Source organism: Taurulus bubalis (genome assembly GCF_910589615.1).
Source record: "Taurulus bubalis genome assembly, chromosome: 10".
NCBI lineage: Eukaryota > Metazoa > Chordata > Actinopteri > Perciformes > Cottidae > Taurulus > Taurulus bubalis.
This window is the reverse complement of record NC_136598.1, coordinates 4,038,081-4,052,785: the sequence shown is the minus strand read 5'-3', so window position 1 is coordinate 4,052,785 and position 14,705 is coordinate 4,038,081. Positions and strand designations below refer to the sequence as shown.

Below are 14,705 nucleotides of genomic sequence, written 5' to 3'. Positions count from 1 at the left end.
TAGAAAGTTGCTTTTCAATTGATTTTCCATAAAGTCGACTATATTGATATCTTCATATAAAACGATATATGCCGTGACGAGATACATCCTCATCGCCCACTCCTTCTATCAAAAGTACTTTTCTTTCCCTGACACAAGAGGAAACGTGTTGTAATCTGAGCTGCACAAAAAAACTGCCATTTCCTCCTGCTTTCATAACTCCTTTATTACTCTGCAGCCAGATCTACCGTTGCATTGGGCTGTGTGACTTTAATACCAATAACATTTATACCTATTTAGACCGTTGTTTGGGTTCAGAAATGCTCGTCTTACCCGTGTCTCATAAACGAATTCAGGCTATAATGGGGTCAGATTCTCAAAAAAGTGTGTTTTATTTCCTGTTTGGGCATTTTTAGTTCAGGTGACGCACTCCTCGTATTGAAGACCTTCATTCATGCAGCTTTGCAGGTGTAGCTGTGATTTTAGTATCTGCAAGTCTCTTTAGTTTGCTTATGTAAAAAGGGGGCAAGGTTTCTTTTTTATAAAGTTTGTTATGTATAATTTTAAGCTATTTATAGCACACACAACGGTCCCTGTTGAAATCAAATCAAGTTTGCATCATGGTTAATGGTAATATTGTAAAACTAGGTTTGTTTTTTTAGATGTTAAATATTTTGATAATTTATTTTTAACACATTCCCACTGTTGAGAGATGAGGGTACTGTGTTTTTATTTGTGTATGCCGTTTTACTTCTGATCTCTGTACAAAAATGATTTGTATGATTCCTCGTTGTTTTCTATTTTCTGGCATCTTTTCCCGTTTGTGCCGGTGCTTTCTGCACAGGGCACCGGCACGTGATGCACAGACGGAACGTTTTGGTTGGACATTGTTTTCTTTGGGTTGTAATAACTTGTACATTTAAAAGTGTAAATTATGTTTTCATTATTTTATAAAAAATATATTAAAAACAATTATCAACATGGTCTGATTTCCAAGAAAGTTTTCCTAGCTCTAGGCCATCGCACCGGTTTAAGATGCAAAAGGTTAAATTTCATTTCTGTAATCTCAAATGTTCATGTTAATTTACAACGGTTTATGAAGAGAAACCTGATGCATTCAAATAAGTTTGACTTTAATTAGTTTTAAGCATTTATAACATAACAAATACTTGCCAGATTTTGAAAGTTAGATCTCCTGAAAAAGAAAATAATTTAGCCAAAGGACATTTTCTGACGCATTTGATGCAAAGCACCAGGTGGACTGTCATAATTACAGATGTAAAAAAAAGCAACTATTTTAAAATGTATTTTTAAAGCTCCGTGTGGGCATTTCATGCCTTCCGACAGTGGAAAGACAGGAATAGTGAGGGAATGGCCAGCCAGGAATCAAACCTGGGACATGCGCGGATCTTGCTGCATTTGGTCTTTTAACCAATTAACAAATCTTTAGCTTCAATGCTACACTTTCACCTCCAATAAGTCTCCTCCACACCCCCCAAATAATAATAATATAATATTGCATGTAAAACGTTTTATTTTCTATTACAAAGTTATTTTATTTCCAACCACGTACATTTTGTTGAGTCATTAAAGCCATATATTGACATAAGTAAGCAGAACACTTTAATAAAATTAATTCTATACAGTGCGGTCAATGACAAATGCTCAAGTCTTGGAATTGTTACAAATGCACTTAAATAACAGGCTCCATGACCAAGTCACAGCAGGTGCGTTTAGCCCGACGACCTGAAGCCGGTCTCGGTGATTCTGGAGTGGAGGAGGACACGTCTACGATCCACACATGAGACAGTCGTCCCGGTTCTCCAGAGAACACACCAGGGCAGCAATGTTACGCTCTTTGATCTCCTCTGTGGCCTTGACCGTCTCTTGCGGCTCCTTTAGCTTCTCCTTGTTCAAGGTGAACTGGATGGGGTTAGCGGCAGGCTTCGTCCTCAGGTAGTACATCCCCGTCTTCAGACCCTGTGGCGAGAGGAAGAGGTGAGTGACACACGTTGCTGCTTTCATAGCAAGTTATTTTATATCCAGGTCTCACTTACTTGTTTCCATCCGTAGAAGTGCATGCTGGTTAGTTTGCCGTAGTTTGGCTCTGCGATGTGGATGTTCAGCGACTGGCTCTGGTCGATGAAGGCGCCGCGGTCGGCGGCCATCTTGATTATGGTCTTCTGGGAGATTTCCCAAACGGTTTTATAGAGCTCCTTCAGATCATCTGGAATCTCATTAATTTCCTGTTGAAACAAATCATTTAATTATTGGTAAAAAAATCTGAACCGTTACGTCCGAAACAATCACCCGACATCCATTTAATCATCCGCAACATTCTTAAAGTAAAAATGCCAAAAATAAGCACACCAACACTTCCTATGGAAGGCGACCTGATATGATCTGGATTACCTGAATGGACCCGTTGTGGCTGATCAGCTGGTTCTTCATCTCCTCGCTCCACAGTCCTCTCTCCGTCAAGTCTTTGAGCAGATGAGGATTGACGATCTGAAACTCTCCGGAGAGCACCCGGCGGGTGTAGATGTTGCTGGTGTAGGGCTCGATGGACTCGTTGTTGCCCAGGATCTGGGCGGTGGAGGCTGTGGGCATCGGGGCCAGCAGCAGACTGTTCCTCACGCCGTGCATGGCAATCTTCTCCTTCAGCAGTTTCCAGTCCAGCCGGTCGGTGGGCGTCTTCTCCCACATGTCGTACTGCAGGATGCCCTTGCTGACGGGAGAGCCTTCGTACGTCTCGTAGGGGCCGTGCTCAGCGGACAGAACGCAGCTCGCCTCGAGGGCGGCGTAGTAAATGGTCTCAAAGATCTGGATGTTCAGCAGCTGAGCTTCAGGGCTTTCAAACGGGTAACGCATGAGGATGAAGGCATCTGCTAAACCTTGTACGCCAATTCCTATTGGCCTGTGGCGCTTGTTGGACTTCTCCGCTTCAGGCACGGGGTAGAAGTTGACTTCAATGATCTTGTTCAAGTTCTTGACGATTACTTTGGTCACGGATGCTAGTTTTTCAAAGTCAAAAGTCTGCTCGGGGGTGACGTACATGTTGAGCGCGATTGAGGCCAGATTGCAGACGGCTACCTCGTCGTGGCTGGTGTACTCAATGATTTCTGTGCAGAGGTTGCTGGACTTGATGGTGCCCAGATTCTGGTGGTTGCTCTTCCGGTTGCAGGCGTCTTTGTACAGCATGTATGGCGTACCAGTTTCGGTCTGTGACTCAATAATGCCATGCCACACCTGCTGCGCCTTCACCACGCGCTTGACCCTCCCCTCCTTCTCATAGGAGGTGTAGAGCTTTTCAAACTCCTCCCCCCAGCACTCGTCCAGCCCAGGGCACTCGTTGGGACACATCAGAGACCAGTCTTGGTTGCTCTCCACTCTCTTCATGAACAGGTCAGGGATCCACATGCCGTAGAAAAGGTCTCTGGCTCTCTGCTCCTCCTTTCCCGTGTTCTTCTTCAGCTCCAGGAAGTCAAACACATCAAAGTGCCAGGGCTCCAGGTACATGGCGAAGGCCCCGGGTCTCTTGTTCCCGCCCTGGTCCACATAGCGTGCCGTGTTATTGTAAACTCTCAGCATGGGGACGAGCCCGTTGGAGTTGCCGTTGGTGCCGGCGATGTAGCTCCCCGTTGCTCTGATGCAGCTGACTGCCACACCGATTCCTCCGGCTGACTTGGAGATGAGGGCGCATTGCTTCAAGGTGTCGTAGATGCCTTCGATGCTGTCGTCTTTCATGGCGAGCAGGTAGCAGCTGGACAGCTGCGGCCTATTGGTTCCTGCGTTGAAGAGCGTAGGAGAGGCGTGGGTGAACCACTTCTCCGACAGCAGGTTATAGGTCTCGATGGCTGCGTCGATATCCTTTTCGTGGATCCCGACAGACACTCGCATGAGCATGTGCTGCGGCCGCTCGGCCACTTTGCCGTTGATCTTCAACAGGTAGGACCGCTCCAGAGTCTTGAAGCCAAAGAAGTTGTAGGAGAAATCCCTGTCGAAAATGATGGCCGAGTTGAGGCGGTCTTTGTTCTCAAGAACGATGTTGAGCGTCTGCTTGGAGATCATGGGAGAGTGCTGTCTATTCAATGGGTTGATGTAGTTGTACAGGTCCTCCATCACGTCGCTGAAAACCTTCTTCGTCTCTTTGTGCAGGTTGGAGACAGCGATCCGCGCGGCGAGGATGGCATAATCGGGGTGTTTAGTCGTGAGAGTGGCAGTGATCTCTGCAGCCAGCGTGTCGAGCTCCACGGTGGTGACGCCGCTGTACAAACCCTGGATCACCTTCATCGTAATCTGGGCCGGATCCACGAAGTCAGAGTTAAGTCCGTAGCACAGCTTCTGGATACGAGAGGTGATTTTATCGAACATGACGCGCTCCTGGCGGCCATCTGAAAAACAAACAAAACACTTCTCAGTTAATCCCATTAACATGGTGCAAAGTTGAAAGTCTGAAATTATACAATCAACAGTAAATATTAAACTATTAGCTGCCTCAGTAAGTATCAATCAGATCAATCCAGCCAGATGCTGGGCTGCCAATGTCCAACTGGATATTTAAATCAGTTAAGATATTTTTGTCAACAATTCAGTTTGAATTAGTTTACTTTCAATCTTTTCCTGTTCTGACTTCCAAACAGATGGATTAATTTGTGGAGATATTAAAGCTAATTGATTTTTGAAGTATAGATTTGCTCAAATACAAAATAAAAATCATAATAGCCGAATATTTTAATACAGTGTGATCCCTCCAGGTATTTAATTATTAATAAATTGACTAAGTATTAACATCTTTTTATCAAAGTACCTTGAGTCCTCATGATGCAGAATGCCAGTTTCAGAATCATATAATAGTATAATATAATTAGTGATGCATTGATGTTTCAATTAAAGTCAAATACATTAAGTGGAGTAACACGTTCAGTATTTACCTCCAATGTAGTAAATAGCATGAAATGTAAATACTCAATGTACAAGTACCACAAAGCAAAGGCACTTGAGTTACATTCCACTAGAACTACTAATACAGGGTATTGTGGTCATCAAATACTTCAGTTACCATCATCAGTCCTTATACTTCACTAACTTCCCCACCAGAGACTCGAGGTCCACATTCAGGCCTGAACGACGTTAACTTTACATTTTGGCGCCAACCAGGACAAAGAAGCCCTTGCAGCCGGAAGAATCGGAAATTACATCTCTATAAATCAAAGATGGTTTGTATGACCAGCTGGCGATTAATCTGACTTTTATACGACGACGTGCTCGTTAACGATGAATGAGTTAACTCAATAACTAGCTGACAGCTCGACTGCAACCTGCTGCTCACTGGTTAACTAGTTAGCTTAACTAACTTAGCTAACGGAGGGACTGCTAGTTAACGTTAGCTGACCGACTAAAGCACGGAGTTAAAGGTTACGTCTAATAACCAATAGTCACATACGTCGCTGTAGTTGAATAACGACATTATAGACATTATAGCACAGAAGCTAACTGAGGCCGGAGCGTGACCGCAGAAAACGGCTCACCTCGCTTGAGCACGTGCATGCTGGCAGAGTGTGACGTTGCTGGTGTCCTGAGAGGAAAAAACAGCAGCTGAACGAAGACGACTTTATCTTCTGCTTGGTGTCCAAACGTGCGGAGAGACGCGAGAGTCCGTCCAGAGGAAGCGAGGACAACTGCTCGAAGTCCCGCTCACGTCGTATTTGTACGGAAGGCGTCACCGCTGCGCGCAGGGATGGACGGGCGTGTGGACCAATCACCAGCGAGAGAACGCGGGACTTTTTTATCTGAGGACCAATCAGAACATTTTGAATGACACTTCCTCTTCCGTTCATTTTCCCGGACGAAAATCTGGCGGGATAGAGAAATAGGTCACACAACATGTTTTGTTTTGTCTTGTCCTGACTTGATTCAGGCTCACTAATTAGCATTCATAGAGCACACAAAAATTTATCCTCACGATGTTCTCACTCACCCAGGGAATCGATGCATTAAATCAAATATTCCTGCAAACTAAGCCAGGGAGCATAAATATGTATTAGCACAAAGCAGGACTTTGATTCCTGTGTTTTGCATCTATTTCAATGTACTTTGACAGATATAGAAATAACAGCTGGGGACAATGACAACAAGCTGGACAGATGAAGGAAAAATACAGGATGATGATGCAATGATTTGGGTAGATACGTCAGGAGTATTTGAAACTGATATTTTGCGACTGCAGATCGTTCATGTACATTAACCACACCCAGACGTTTAATTTCCTAGTGTAGTAAGGATGTTAAATGAAGTTAATGGGGGACTGTAATCAATTTGGTTTTGATAGTTACCATCTTCACAGATGAAGATGAGGTGAACAGGTCTGTGATAGATTAGTTTGACACTGAAAGTAAAATAGAAATGATAGGTCTTCTTTTAGTTTACACCGGGGAAATGGTCGTACTATTTGTATTGCAGTGAGTTGATCTGAGACCTCTTTTGATATATTCGGATTCATTTACTTAAAATGAAACACTTAATTATATACGGCTATTAAAATACATCTTAATTATTTAGATTATAGTTCAAAATCTGATTTTGTTAAGTAAAAGTGAAGTGTATTTGCCTCCGAAATGAAGGCTTGTACGTCACATTGACTGCAGATCCTTCGCCCGACCAGTAGGTGGCGATAGCGCAGCACAAAGCTGTCCGCCAACCACAATAGAAACCGAAAAGAAGTCACGCCACGATTCGACCAGAGGCTCCCAAGATGTCCCGTGATGAGAAGACACATTACATGTGTACATTTAACTAGACTACTGCAACAGAAGAGTTATGAAAACTTTGCTCACGCGACACGATCTCTTTATTGTAATTTTCCTCATTAGGAGCTGCGAGTGGATGAAAATGCGTTCAACTCCGCTGTAAATAGTTGCTGCTCGCTAAACAACATATGCTAGACAAAATTAATCTGTTTGTGTGTAAATTATGATTTTATCCTCGATTAATTTGAGAAAACCATGAAATCAACAATGCCTTCAGAGAGCTGGGCTGCTGGAGTCACCTGTAAAGGATGCATCACTGCACTGAAACGGGACTACAGTCACATGTAACAACCGGTCTGACAGACAACCTTTGCAGCTTCGACTTCCTGTGTGAGTCTCCCTTCTGCGGGCTTTACAAGTCGGTGAGGACACGTAGCTGTTAGGACGTCCTCCTCCTCCTCCTCCTCCTCCTCCTCGTGTCTCCCCGTCATGTCCAGGTCCAGTCGGAGGTACAAGCCTCTGCAGCAGAGCACCGACGGCTCTCTCCCCGGCTGTGACCGGGTGCGGATGCCCCGGGCCCGGGTGCTGCTGCTCTGCCTCCTCGGGGTTCTGGTGCTCGCGGTGGTGCTGGGAGTCTCCCTGTCAAACGACACCAGCGACGGACAGGCGAGCCGCGTGCCGACCGCAGATCTCACCAAAGACAGGGTAAGAGTCATGACACACACATGCAGACTGTACAACTTTATTAGTATGTTCACTGACACACACATGCAGACTGTACAACTTTATTAGTATGTTCACTGACACACACATGCAGACTGTACAACTTTATTAATATGTTCACTGTCACTGACACACACATGCAGACTGTACAACTTTATTAATATGTTCACTGTCACTGACACACACATGCAGACTGTACAACTTTATTAGTATGTTCACTGACACACACATGCAGACTGTACAACTTTATTAGTATGTTCACTGACACACACATGCAGACTGTACAACTTTACCAGGTCACTGTCACTGACACACACATGCAGACTGTACAACTTTACCAGGTCACTGTCACTGACACACACATGCAGACTGTACAACTTTATTAATATGTTCACTGACACACACATGCAGACTGTACAACTTTATTAATATGTTCACTGTCACTGACACACACATGCAGACTGTACAACTTTATTAGTATGTTCACTGTCACTGACACACACATGCAGACTGTACAACTTTATTAATATGTTCACTGACACACACATGCAGACTGTACAACTTTATTAGTATGTTCACTGTCACTGACACACACATGCAGACTGTACAACTTTATTAGTATGTTCACTGACACTGACACACACATGCAGACTGTACAACTTTATTAGTATGTTCACTGACACACACACATGCAGACTGTACAACTTTATTAGTATGTTCACTGACACACACACATGCAGACTGTACAACATTACTAGTATGTTCACTGTCACTGACACACACATGCAGACTGTACAACTTTACTAGTATGTTCACTGTCACTGACGTGTGTATTAGTCACAACCAGATTGTGTTGCATTGTCTGGATGTCTGTGATGTGACATAGTAACCTGATATGAGACGTGTTAGTGGGGACAAAGCTGAGCCTCCGAGTCCACTTGTGTATATTCATTCACACAGCAACTTAAAACTGGAGCTGATCACGTGTCTACTGGTAAAACTAGGAGTCGATTAATTCATTATTAGCCGATGAACTGAAGGATAACTTTTTAAGTCATTTGTTTTGTTTAAAAAAATGACTTAAACTTTAATCATCCTTAAACTGCTACTATCTTTTAAAAATCCCCTCGAGAAATGACGACATCTAAAATCTATGAATATGCAAATATTGTTTGTTGGATACAAGGCAAGGTTTCAAGTTTCCACCTCACACTTTCTATTAGTTGCATATTGAACCACAATTAGTTACAAAACAAGTAGTGACGTCAAAATGTATTGTGGTAAACTCCGATTTAAGGAGAGCACAAATACACTTTCCACATTTCAGCTGATGAGTTTTTAAACAACCTTCTAGTGTCAAGTTCTGCCGGCCCTACAGCCAGATACCAACACTAAATTGTGATGTATACTTTAACTATTTTTTATATTTTTTTGCACTAAAGTTTAGTGCAAAAAAATATAAAAAATAGTGACTAAACAATTTATAGAGAAAGTAATCTGCAGATTAATTGATAATTAAAGTAATCATTGGCTGCATTCAACGGTGGCATCTTAAGTTTGATGTCATTCCTCTGCACATTGTTATCCCATACTTTTCTCTATGTTTTATTTGTATGATCAAAGGGCTTTAGACCTTCAATTCGGAGAAGGAAAATGACACAAACACAAAAAATAACATAATGGGAATATACTTCAAGGAGAGCAACAGAAGTCTCTTCTCCAGGATGGACAGAAATGGAGATACCTTATTTCTAGAAATGACAATTACACAACAACTATTAGGTGCTGCCAAGCATTTGTCGGACCTGGACAACAGAACCACCTGAAAAGAGTTCAGATTCTTACTATTCGTTCTCTGTGCAATTGCTACACTTTGCTGCCTAACTTTACTTTTGTTTACTTTGTATCTGCCCTCATTAGCTTCTGAGTCATTAATCTTCTCTCCCGTCCATCTAGTTGTCCCACAAACCCAGCAAGTGCTCTCCGGCTCAAATCCGCCGTCTGGCCTCTCAGGTGGATGGTACCCGCCTGTGGGAGACCCACCTGAGGCCCATCCTGATTGAGAGGCTCCCAGGGACCCCAGGCAGCCTGGCGGTACAGCAGGTGTGTACATATTTATAGTTTCCTCCTCTTTACACATTCCCCTCACTCGTCTTTAATCCACCCGCTCTGCTTCAGCACATCACCTCCACTCTGTCTTCGCTGTCTGCTGGCTGGGCCGTAGACTTGGACTCCTTCCAGTCTTCAACCCCTCGAGGCCAGGTCACCTTCACCAACATCGTTGCCACTCTGGATCCTTCGGCCCCACGCAGGCTGCTCCTCGCCTGCCACTACGACTCCAAGGTCCTGCCTCCAGACCCCCGGACCCCAGAGAAGGTGTTTCTGGGGGCCAGTGACTCCGCAGTACCATGTGCTATGATTCTGGAGCTTGTCACCTCTCTGGATGCCCAGCTTCTATCATACAAACAGCAGGTCTGTGCTCAGTTGTGTTTAGTAACATGTGTGTTGATGTCCTGTTGTTTGGCAGTTGTTGCACTGAAGAGATTGAGACAGTAGTTGCACATGTTGACAGATTAGTTTCCTACTTCCTGTGATCTTTCCTACGACAAAAAGAAAAGATGATGCTGAGAAGAGTAGCCTCTCTTCTCTCTTTTTTCTTCTTCTGAATAATGTTGTCCCTCTGGCTCTGTGGCTGCAGTATAGGATAATAAATGCTGACTCGAGCTCCTTGTTTTCTTTGCAGCAGTCATCTGTAATAGCAGCATCCCCCCTGAGTCTGTGCTTTATGTAGTTACTTTAAGAATACACACTGCAACATCACTGCAGAAAGAGAAACGGCCCTCAGATGCTGCTTTTTGTGAGATCCATTTTAATTTCTTTCTTCCCTTTTCCTCCTTAGAAACTCCCAGTGTCTCTTCAGCTGGTGTTTTTTGATGGGGAGGAAGCATTTGAAGAGTGGACCGCCACAGACTCGCTGTACGGCTCCCGTCACCTGGCTGAGCGGATGACCAACACGCCTCATCCTGCAGGCGCCACACACACCACCATGCTTCAGGCTGTGGTGAGGAAAATAAAATACGCGACCTTCATGGTCATCCTCACATCCTGATCCAGACACACTCTAAATTATGTATGAGCAGGCTGACCTTAGCAGACTGCCCAGACCTATATCATTTGAAACTTAAGTAATTTCTGTGTGCACTGACCCTCCTGCTAAATATAGGAATTGAGGGTCTGTCTGAATTTAAGTAGTTAGTAATTAGAATCTAGTGAGGATCTCTAACATCACCTCTCCTGTAATGCAACGTTTTACATCCCGGCAGTATGTATGACTTTGCACTTTCTCTCCAGGACCTTTTTGTGCTGTTAGACCTGCTCGGTGGTCCGGATCCACTGATTGTTAATCACTTTGATAACACGGCACGCTGGTTTGACCGTCTGATCGCTGCAGGTAAGCAGGGGCTGTAACGTTCATGAATAAAATGCCCTCTCCGTTTGTGTGCCCTAACTCTGCCTTCACCTCCCTCGCTCTCAGAGAAGAAACTCCATCGACAGGGTCTCCTGACGTCTCACCCCTCAGAGCAGACGTATTTTAGGAAGGATGTGTACCTCGGACCTGTGCAGGACGACCACATCCCCTTCCTTCACAGAGGTGTGTGTGATACTCAGACAATCTTAGAATATGCATGATGTAGGTATATACCACATGCTGCCAGTCATCATCACCATCTCCCCCTTTCCTCCCTCCTGCCTCCACACGTATAGGTGTCCTCGTGCTACACGTCATCGCCACTCCCTTCCCACAGTTCTGGCACACACTGGACGACACAGAGGAGAACATGCACCGTCCCACTGTGGAGAACCTGACCAAGATCATGGCTGTGTTTCTGGCAGAATATCTGGGCTTCTGAACACAAAACACTAACAAATATTGGGGCGAAGGTGCTCGCATATTGCCCCCTACTGGAGTGCTAATGCTATTTGTCAGACTGATGACAAATACTTGTGTACTGACCAGCATAAATTGGACCTAAATGCACAAGTGCAGAACTTGGTGAAATTAACTAAGCTGTTCTGTAATCAGTGTACTGGGATACCAGCGAACACATTACCAAAGACTTGGCCCTGCTGGACTGACCAAACTCCGTGGTTTCTTGTGACGGATGAGTTGGAGATGTCTGTCCAAGTCTGGGGATGCGATGTAGATAAAAAGAGTCTTTATTAAAATGCTAATAGTTCCTGTATCGTGGTACAGGAGAAACCATTTGGAAAGTTGAGTCTGTGAATTCAAAGGCACTCTATTTCTTATTTAAATTAGTTTTGCTTCATTCCTGTGAAAAATGAAGCAAAAAACATTCAAATGTATTTCCCCCATCGATACGATTGAGATGCACTAATGTCTTCTCTGCTGTAAACACTCGGTCATATCTGTGAATAATTCTTTACCTTCACTTGACTGAGGATCCTCTTGACAACCTGTTGTTATTAATCCAGCTATATTATATGGCTATACTGCACATTTTTGTGCCATTGCAATGATGCTATTAGAGTTAAAGTCCAAATTGTTTTTATTTAAACCATGTAAAAGGTGTACTGAAATAAAAAAAATTTGAATTTCTGTTTGAATCTGATGCAATTTTAGGATGTCAAAAACACAAAAAAATGTCCATGGAGGAACATTTAGTGCCCAACTCATCTACCCTTTGACAAGTTGAAGAACAATGTCTGCAGAGTAAGGTTTTGGTCACAAACATCACTTGCAAAGTATTTGTTTTATTGACATCAGAAAATGAACTAGTAAAACTGCATTGTAATATTATACTAATCAAAAAGAAACAACCAAGTAATAGAAGTCACAAGTTAAACATTTGAAGGGCATATTCAATGGAGGCCTCTACACATGTGAGGTAGAGGACGTGGTGGGTGAGAGAGGGGGGGAGCTGGAGGGCGCTGCAGCGGATGTGGGCTTCCTGGAGGTGTAAAGTCGTTGTCGGAGGAAGGATGGACTTCGGCTGAGGTTCCTCCAGAGCTTGATATCAGGAAACTGAAAGGAAGAGAAGATGAGCATCAGAAAACTGCATCTGATCATGTCTTACACGGCACTGTTAAATGGCATGTCTCAATTTAACCACAAGGGGATACTGTTGTACTATTAGACAAGTAACGTGTGCAACACAAAGTTAAAAATGAAAAGTTCAATTAGTTTGTGATTTCAGTTTGCTCAGCTGTTCATGTTGCATATAAAAAAACATTATTTCTACTTTCTCGATCTCAAATTGGATGACGACAATGACAAGAAAGACAACAATCACTAATAGACCAATAAATTCGTGCTTGAAATTTTATGAATCTTAAAAGTTTATTGAAACAGTTATTGCTATTTTAAGTTAGAAGTTATCTTTCTCCAGTTTGTCTGAGAAAACAAACATCTGATGATCAGGTCTCAATCATTTGTCATAACACTCTGCATTCAACAAACCCTTAAACAAGGTAAACTCCATTCCTTAATTAAAAACCTGTTACTCTTTAAATAAGTGTACATGCGTGAATTAATTAATTATGATTAATTTAAGTTCATGGCACTAGACAGTGGCTGCAGAAAGGTTTAGAAGGTTTTTTAGCATGTAGGGCCCCTATATATTGGTGGTTTTATCCTGTTGGAAAGTCATGTCCTCTTTCTAAAAATGAGACATATCTCTCTGCGGCCCATCACTGACCCGTTCACGTCCGTGGTTCGTTCCCTCTGCCTGCGGTTCTTGAACCAGTTGCTGACCTGCGTGGTCGTCAGGCCGGTGGCCTCCGCGAGCTCCCGCTTCTCCCGCGTGGAGGGGTACGGATTATGGCAGTACCACTTGCGAAGTATACTCCGGGATTTTTCCTGTTGGTATGTTTAATAAATAAAGTCAGGCCTGAACGATACTAGAACACAAGGTCATATCAATACAACAGTAAATTACGGTGCAAGTGTATATAAATAAAACCGTAGCTAATCTTAACTATTTGAAGTAGGTTTTGCAGTTCAACCTGTATTGATAATATATTGTTATTCGTAATTTGAGGTTAAATGGTGTAAAGCCTTTCAAAGCAAACTTTTGTCAGTTTCCAGTTCATCCCTGACATTGGAAAAAGGTGCTAAAGGGAAAATAGTCCTGCATTCAAAATTGTGTTGAAGTGAAGTTTCACCAGCAAAATATAATCCAAGTAACAGTTTGTTATATATATATATATATATATATATATATATATATATATATATATATATATATATATATATGTTTATTGTTAAATGTTCAATATGATGCACTTCCCGCCAGGACAAATTCCTTGTATGTGAAAACATACATGGCAATAAATGGTTCAGATTCACATTTATGTATCTATATATATATATACCTTGAAACAGTAGCTGGTCTCCTCTCCGTCCCAGATGGTGTGTGGTAGAGGAAACTTCCTCCTTACGCGATACTTCCCCACAGCTCCCAGGGGCCGGCCCCTCTGCCTCTCGGCCTCCATGTAGTGGGCTCGGAGCCAGAGCTGCTGCAGGAGCGGGTGGCTGCGCGGGGAGAAGGGGAAGCCCTCCAGCAGGGCGTAGAGGTCAGTGAAGTGGCCCTGGTGAAAGGCCACTGCGGCTTTAGCCTTCAGCACACTCTCCTGCTCCCCAGGGCGAGGAGAAGAGGAGAGGGAAGGAGGAGGAAGAGTGTGGAGGAAGCCAGCCAGGCGATCCATGCCGCCACTCTGCAGAAGGACCTCGCACATACAAGCCACCTGCTCTGGTGTGAAGATCATTGCCGTGGAAACAGGATGCCTGCCCTCAAGGTCCTGAGATGGGAGTTGAACCAAAGTCAATGTCTTCTAACAACCGCTCATAAGTCTGCACAGGAGCGAGCTGACGCCTCAGTGGAGCATTGTGGCGTGTCTGTGGGTGAGCAAGTGAACGTGCATGTGTGTTTATCATCATGCCCCTGCAGAATTGAATCACAGGTAACCTGAGACCATCAGGGTAATGACAACACACCCCACAGCCCTCCTTCTCTTGTACAAACACATACATGCACACGCTCACACACATTTTGGATTTGCTATTGTACTGCCGTCCACTCACAGAGAGAGTATGACGGTTTTGCAATGCAGAAAGAAAATGCATTTGAATAAAAATTTCCGTGCCAAATTAGAAGCATAATCCTCGGACAAATAGTTTTAGCGCAAACAATAATGAACCGTTCCCAACAGTCATAACAAAAGCCAAACCTTTTA

At 43.6% G+C, this 14,705-nt stretch overlaps 3 protein-coding genes across 3 annotated transcripts; 1 reads left to right on the top strand and 2 right to left on the bottom strand.

Annotated features, from left to right (window-relative positions):
- Nucleotides 1–1,504: 1,504 nt before the first annotated feature.
- On the bottom strand, nucleotides 1,505–4,270 carry LOC306742967 (ribonucleoside-diphosphate reductase large subunit). The gene is made up of 3 exons (XM_079225429.1): nucleotides 2,392–4,270; nucleotides 2,037–2,225; nucleotides 1,505–1,959 (listed from the first exon to the last, which is right to left on the bottom strand). Exons 1-3 carry the CDS (start codon nucleotides 4,099–4,101, stop codon nucleotides 1,768–1,770), a joined length of 2,091 nt encoding a protein of 696 aa, XP_079081555.1. The 5' UTR covers nucleotides 4,102–4,270; the 3' UTR covers nucleotides 1,505–1,767.
- A 2,947-nt stretch (nucleotides 4,271–7,217) lies between these two features.
- Nucleotides 7,218–11,994, top strand: qpctla (glutaminyl-peptide cyclotransferase-like a; the record flags this gene model as incomplete). The annotated part of the gene is made up of 7 exons (XM_079225028.1): nucleotides 7,218–7,433; nucleotides 9,408–9,554; nucleotides 9,630–9,923; nucleotides 10,351–10,512; nucleotides 10,803–10,902; nucleotides 10,987–11,103; nucleotides 11,217–11,994. 7 exons carry the CDS (start codon nucleotides 7,218–7,220, stop codon nucleotides 11,360–11,362), a joined length of 1,182 nt encoding a protein of 393 aa, XP_079081154.1. The 3' UTR covers nucleotides 11,363–11,994.
- A 351-nt stretch (nucleotides 11,995–12,345) lies between these two features.
- Nucleotides 12,346–14,237, bottom strand: six9 (SIX homeobox 9; the record flags this gene model as incomplete). Its single annotated transcript, XM_079224405.1, has 3 exons — nucleotides 12,346–12,495; nucleotides 13,165–13,329; nucleotides 13,845–14,237. The coding sequence occupies 3 exons, from the start codon at nucleotides 14,235–14,237 to the stop codon at nucleotides 12,346–12,348; spliced, it is 708 nt and encodes a 235-aa protein (XP_079080531.1).
- Nucleotides 14,238–14,705: the final 468 nt, after the last annotated feature.